Source organism: Sinocyclocheilus anshuiensis, unplaced genomic scaffold (genome assembly GCF_001515605.1).
Source record: "Sinocyclocheilus anshuiensis isolate Anshui unplaced genomic scaffold, SAMN03320099.WGS_v1.1 scaffold409, whole genome shotgun sequence".
Lineage (NCBI taxonomy): Eukaryota > Metazoa > Chordata > Actinopteri > Cypriniformes > Cyprinidae > Sinocyclocheilus > Sinocyclocheilus anshuiensis.
In genome coordinates this window covers 177,261-184,273 of record NW_015540855.1, presented here as the reverse complement: position 1 = coordinate 184,273, position 7,013 = coordinate 177,261, and the positions used below count along the sequence as shown (strand labels likewise).

The window sequence follows — 7,013 nt, the reverse complement described above, 5'->3', positions numbered from 1 at the left end:
AGGCCCTCCGCCCGGAGCTACTTCCGTTTACAACAGTGAGCGTAAGCTAGATTCAAGTGATTGTTACGTTTTGAATATGGATATTTATCTTACAAAAATGCATGGATTCGCTACAGGAGGCCTTTATTCCCCCCCCGGAGCCGTGTGAGGGACGTTTTATTATGGATGCGCGCACTTGTATTTCAAGTCTTCTGAACTGTAGACAACCAACACCCGCTTACCCCCATTGAAAGGCTTGGAGGGGCCAGGACAATTTTTTATATATCTCCGATTGGATTCATCTGAAAGAAAAAAAGTCACATACACCTAGGATGCTTCGAGGGTGAGTAAAACAGGTTAATTTTCATTTTTGGGTGAACTAACCCTTTAAGGATTCATTAGTTTGAATATACATTGAACCAAAAAACTATCATAACATATTAGTTGATAATTCAGTATACTTTATTTTTTGACAAAACATCCCATGTTTCGGTAGTGACAGCACATTTTCGGTAGTGACATTAATGCTTTGGTAGCAACCACATCACATTACAGGATTTTAACTCGCATATTAAAACACTACTAAAACATACTAAAATACACAAAAAAAATATATAAATGCATAACTGTACTAAAATTTTGTTTAGTTCCCCCAAATATGAGGATTATGTGTTCCCTTTTGTCACTACCGAAACAATGATGACATATTTCTGTAGTGAATGTTTTGGTAGTGATAATTTATGGGATAACACCCCAAAAAAAACAAAACAAACAGAGATGTCACTACCGAAACTCCACCAAATGTTTCGGTAGTGACGATTTTAGATACTTTTGAACCTAGCTCGAACATGCTAATCAGCACATGGTTAGCTAGCACAGTTTTGAACAGTAAGGCTTGGAGGGGCCAGGACAATTTTTAATATAACTCCGATTGGATTCGTCTGAAAGAAAAAAAGTCACATACACCTAGGATGCTTCGAGGGTGAGTAAAACAGGTTAATTTTCATTTTTGGGTGAACTAATCCTTTAAATTACTTTTTTTTCACATCAATCTACACTCCACACACCATACTGACAAAGCAAAAACAGAATTGTCACAACTTCATAAATTTATTACAAATAAAAAAAAACTGAAATAAGTACATTGCATAAGTATTCATACCCTTAACGCAGTACTTAGTTGAGGCACCTTACAGCCTCCTCACGTCTTTTTGGGTATGATGCGACAAGCTTTTTGCGAAAGTATTCATAGCACTTTATTTTTTTCACGTTTTGTTATGTTGCTGCCTTATGTTAAACTGCTTTAAATTACTTTTTTTCCCACATCAATTTACACTCCATACACCATAATGACAAAGCAAAAAACAGATTTGTGACAACTGCAAATTTATTTCAGATAAAACGCTTAAATAAGTACATTGCATTAGTATTCATACCCTTAACTCAGTACTTCGTTGAAGCACCTTTTCAGCCTCAAGGTTTTTTTGGGTATGATGCGACAAGCTTTGCTCATCAGCATTTGGCAATTCTCTGCCATTCTTCTCCTCACCTCCTCACCTCTCAAGCTATGTCAGGTTGGATGGGGACAGATGCACATTTTCAGGTTTCTCCAGAAATATTTGATTGGGTTCAATGCAAGCCCAGGCTCTGGCTGGGCCACTCAAGGACATTCAGAGTTGTCTATAAGCCACTCTTGCTGTATGCTTAGGGTCATTGTCCTGTTGGAAGGTTCTGAATGCTCTGAACTGGGTTTTCATTAAGGCTATCTCAATTTTTTGGTATATTGAGCTTTTCTTCTACTCTGATGAGTCCCTCAGGCCCTGCCGCTGAAAAACGCTACCAGCACACTTTACTTTTGGGATGCTACTCTGCAGGAGATGAGCAGTGCCTGGTTTCATTCAAACATGATGCTTGGAATTGAGGTTCATCAGACCAGAGAATCTTGTTTCTCAGAGTCTGAGGGTCCTTTGGGTGCTTTTTGCAAATTCCAAGTGTGTTTTCATGTGTCTTCATTGAGGAGAGAATCGAGTCTTGCCACAACGTCATAAAGCCCAGATCGGTGGAGTGTTGCAGTGATGTTTGTCCTTCTGTAGGTTTCTCCTATCTCCACATAGGATCATGGAGCTCAACTAGAGTGACCATCAGGTTCTTGGTCACCAGTCTAGACAAGGCCCTTCTCCATCAATTGCTCAGTTTGGCCAGGAGGCCAGCTCTAGGAAGAGTCCTGGTTGTTTCACACTTCTTCCACTAAGAGTAACGGAGACTACATGCTTCTGTAGTCATACATTTTACTTCTGTAAAACATTTAAATTTATTTTTTTCTGTTCTCATGTCAGATGTATATGTATGTATGTATGTATGTATGCATGTACCAGGAGCACCTTAAAAAAACAACAAATTCCTCGTGTGTTTGCACACCTGGCGAATAAAGCTAATTCTGATTCTGATTCTGTGAACCTTCAATGCAGCAACATTTTTCTGAACTCTTCCCCAGATGTGTGGCTTGATGTGTTACAATTTGAATGATACAACTGTAACAGCTGTGTGATTTTTTTGAATGAAGTACAGACAAAGTGTCACATTAAAATCCCTTTAATAGATGCAATCCTGTTTCTGAGCTCTACAGGCAGTTTTTTGACCTCAGGGCTTGGTTTTTGCTCTGATATGCATTTTCAGCTGTTCAGATATTATTAAGACATATGTGCCTTTCCAAATCATACCCATTCAATTGAATTTGCCACAGGTTAACTTCAGTCGAAGTGTAGAAACATCTACAAGCAATATGAATGCTCCTGAGCTAAATTTCAACTGTCCCAGATAAGGGTATGAATACTTATGCAATGGAATCATTTAAGTTTTTAGTTTTATTATAAATTTGCAAAAATGATAAAAACCATTTTTTTGCTTTGCTATTATGATGTATGGAGTATAGATTTATGTGGGGGGAAAAAGTAATTTAAAGCATTTTAACATAAGGCAGCAACATAACAAAATGTGAAAAAAATGAAGGGGTATGAATACTTTCGCAAGGCACTGTATAGGATGAACTAATAAAATCTGGCCAATATGAGCAGATAATTATTTTCATGTTATGGTCAACAAATGGGCAATATAAAAATTGTATACTAATTTGTCAAAAAGAAAAAAACAGAATAAAATAAATAAATATACCCAAACAATTTTAAATGCTACAAGTGAATTTAGGCATAACAACATTACAATATACAATAAGACAATTTTGAGATTTCCTAAGTTTATAGTATTGTTAAATTAAAGTGTTTTTAAAGATAAACTCTGAGTAAGCATTTGATGATGGCTGATATATCATGCATTTTAAAAAATAATTCACCCAAAATTAAAATTAATTAAATTTTTTTGTACTCGAGTATTTCAGTCTTCTGAAGCTATATGATATTTTAACTTTACGTCACTTCAGAAGACAGTATAGCACATGAACCATATGGACAACATTTATTATATTTTTTATAGCACCTTTTTGCCATTTTGGAGCTTTATAGCCGCAGTTTTCATTCACTTCATTATGAAGTGAAGCGACGTGTGGCCAAGTATGGTGTCCCATACTCGGAATTTGTGCTCTGCATTTAACCCATCCAAGTGCACACACAAAGCAGTGAACACACACCCAGAGCAGTGGGCAGCTAATGCTGCAGCGCCTGGGGAGCAGTTGGGGGTTCGTGCTTTGCTCAAGGGTCTCACCTCAGTCATGGTATTGAAGGTGGAGAGACACTGGATATTCACTCCCCCCACCTACAATCCCTGCAGGACCCGAGACTCGAACCCGCGACCTTCAGGTTACAAGTCTGACTCTCTATCCATCAGGCCACGACTGCCCCACTCATTATGCCACAGATCATTACGGAGACCAGGATATTGTTTAAAAACATACAAACATCTTCTGTGTTTCACATAGAAAGGTAGGTCAGATTTAAACAAAATGGTGGTGATTAATGATGACAATTTCATTTTTGGGTGAACTATTCCTATAAAAATCTTAGGGCTAAGTATGGTGTCCCATACTCAGAATTTGTGCTCTGCATTTAACCCATCCAAGTGCACACACAAAGCAGTGAACACACACCCAGAGCAGTGGGCAGCTAATGCTGCAGCGCCTGGGGAGCAGTTGGGGGTTCGTGCTTTGCTCAAGGGTCTCACCTCAGTCATGGTATTGAAGGTGGAGAGACACTGGATATTCACTCCCCCCACCTACAATCCCTGCCGGACCCGAGACTCGAACCCGCGACCTTCAGGTTACAAGTCCGACTCTCTATCCATCAGGCCACGACTGCCCCACTCAATTTTGAGATTTCCTAAGTTTATAGTATTGTTAAATTAAAGTGTTTTTAAAGATAAACTCTGAGTAAGCATTTGATGATGGCTGATATATCATGCATTTTAAAAAATAATTCACCCAAAATTAAAATTAATTAAATTTTTTTGTACTCGAGTATTTCAGTCTTCTGAAGCTATATGATATTTTAACTTTACGTCACTTCAGAAGACAGTATAGCACATGAACCATATGGACAACATTTATTATATTTTTTATAGCACCTTTTTGCCATTTTGGAGCTTTATAGCCGCAGTTTTCATTCACTTCATTATGAAGTGAAGCGACGTGTGGCCAAGTATGGTGTCCCATACTCGGAATTTGTGCTCTGCATTTAACCCATCCAAGTGCACACACAAAGCAGTGAACACACACCCAGAGCAGTGGGCAGCTAATGCTGCAGCGCCTGGGGAGCAGTTGGGGGTTCGTGCTTTGCTCAAGGGTCTCACCTCAGTCATGGTATTGAAGGTGGAGAGACACTGGATATTCACTCCCCCCACCTACAATCCCTGCAGGACCCGAGACTCGAACCCGCGACCTTCAGGTTACAAGTCTGACTCTCTATCCATCAGGCCACGACTGCCCCACTCATTATGCCACAGATCATTACGGAGACCAGGATATTGTTTAAAAACATACAAACATCTTCTGTGTTTCACATAGAAAGGTAGGTCAGATTTAAACAAAATGGTGGTGATTAATGATGACAATTTCATTTTTGGGTGAACTATTCCTATAAAAATCTTAGTTTGATTAATTAAAGAGCTTTACAAGACAGTTAGGCATATAAGACTACTACTGTTGTTTACCTGGTGAACTCTTCGTGGAGGTTATTGGGCTCTGAAGAATAGAATTTAACCCTGAAAAACAATCTGTATGGAAGTCCATCTACAACAAAGATTTTACGAGTAAGAGTATGTGCACACCGAAATGAAACAAGACACCCCAATGTCAATGACTATGAAATTTGTACATAAACTTTAAAGGAAAAAGGACAAGAAGCTCTCCTTGAAGGTTATGAAAGATTGTTGTCATAGAGACAGGCATAAGTCAGCTAATGTTGATTCAGTGTGACTCAACGGCTTTTAAAAGTGTTGTAAAGCATACACCATTCTGCAGGGTAGCACTGCAGTTACACTATAACAGAAAAAATGCCAGAGAGACTGAATCAATGGTCTTATTTTACTCCTTTTTGAATTGCACACAAGTTGCATAGTATGAAATATTTTTAATCAGTGCAGCAATCAAATTATATTGATGCTATTTCCATCTCCCACTTTTTCCATCTAACAACTGTGTGGGGTATGTCTTGCACAGCATACATTGGGATTGGCTCTAGTCACTCCCATAGTATACACTCATAGACGCTTGTCACTAGTCACTAAGGCAACAGTAGATTATGAGCCCAAGGTCATCAGCCATCTGTGACCAGCCAACTAAACAACTCCACAATAACTACTTGTATAAGTGTGTGTGTGTGTGTGACTACTCACGTCTAATCTGCTTTTTTATGGGTTTGGCTGCATCCAACCATTGCTGAAAACATAAGAAAATGTGAAGAACAAGAGAGCAGAAAACAGCATGGGAGGATTGGGGGAGACAGTGGGAGGGAGGGAGAGGGAACAAGACAAAGAGTTTGTTATTAGTCTGAGTGCGGAGAAAAAGAAAATCCTGTTGTTCTGATTGATGTTGAGTGGCTGTTTCACACTGACACTCTCCATTTCTCATTTCTGGTCTAAGAGCTGCAGCTTATAGAAAAACAGGTCACTGCCACACACACGCATACGGACGCTCATCAAGTGCTACTCACCGCAACCTGCTCTGGGTCCATGAACTGCAGACCGAAGTAATCAGCCTCCACCATATCCAAATGATACATAATCTGATCAAACAGATCCTGTCCCTTGGAGTGTTTCTGAAACACACACATTTAAAGCACAGATAAATCACTACATGTGGAAAGCTCGGGGCTTCACACTGATCTTGTGACAGTTTAAGGGGACACCTGTGGAGCACATCGTCGGCAGGAAGTTGCTCCAGTGTGCCTGCAGGGCTTGATGGCCTTGATTAGGCACAGCGATGTACATGCTACATTGATTTTCATATGCACTCACTACAGCTGAGTGATATAGCTTAAAATATCTCAGAATTCATTTAAATTAATTTTAGTCTTTTGATGTTTTTCTTTCAGTCAGAAGAACCATCTTTTTTTTTTTTTTTAAGTTTAATCAAGTTACATACAATAAAAATCTAGTTAAGAATAAACAGATTCAATAAATACAATTTCAAATTTTTCAATTTAAATGAGGTGTATATATACAGTATCTCACAGAAGTGAGTACACCCCTCACATTTTTGTAAATATTTTATTATATCTTTTCATGTGACAACACTGAAGAAATGACACTTTGCTACAATGTAAAGTAGTGAGTGTACAGCTTACAGTGTAAATTTGCTGTCCCCTCAAAATAACTCAACATACAGCCATTAATGTCTTAACCGCTGGCCACAATGCGAGTACACCCCTAGGTGAAAATGTCCAAATTGGGCCCAAAGTGTCAATATTTTGTGTGGCCACCATTATTTTCCAGCACTGCCTTACCCCTCTTGGGCATGGAGTTCACCAGAGCTTCACAGGTTGCCACTGGAGTCCTCTTCCACTCCTCCATGACGACATCACGGAGCT

The 7,013-nt window shown here is 39.1% G+C and overlaps 1 protein-coding gene across 2 annotated transcripts in view; it reads right to left on the bottom strand.

Moving 5' to 3' along the window:
- Nucleotides 1-7,013, bottom strand: part of epb41l4b (erythrocyte membrane protein band 4.1 like 4B) — a 42,816-nt gene that overhangs the window by 20,360 nt on the left and 15,443 nt on the right. For both annotated transcript variants that reach the window (XM_016485270.1, XM_016485271.1), the window contains exons 2-4: nt 6,138-6,242; nt 5,821-5,863; nt 5,137-5,215 (exon numbers count right to left, since the gene is read on the bottom strand). In XM_016485270.1, the coding sequence (XP_016340756.1) occupies nt 5,137-5,215; nt 5,821-5,863; nt 6,138-6,242 (227 nt within the window). The remainder of the gene's footprint in view (nt 1-5,136; nt 5,216-5,820; nt 5,864-6,137; nt 6,243-7,013) is intronic.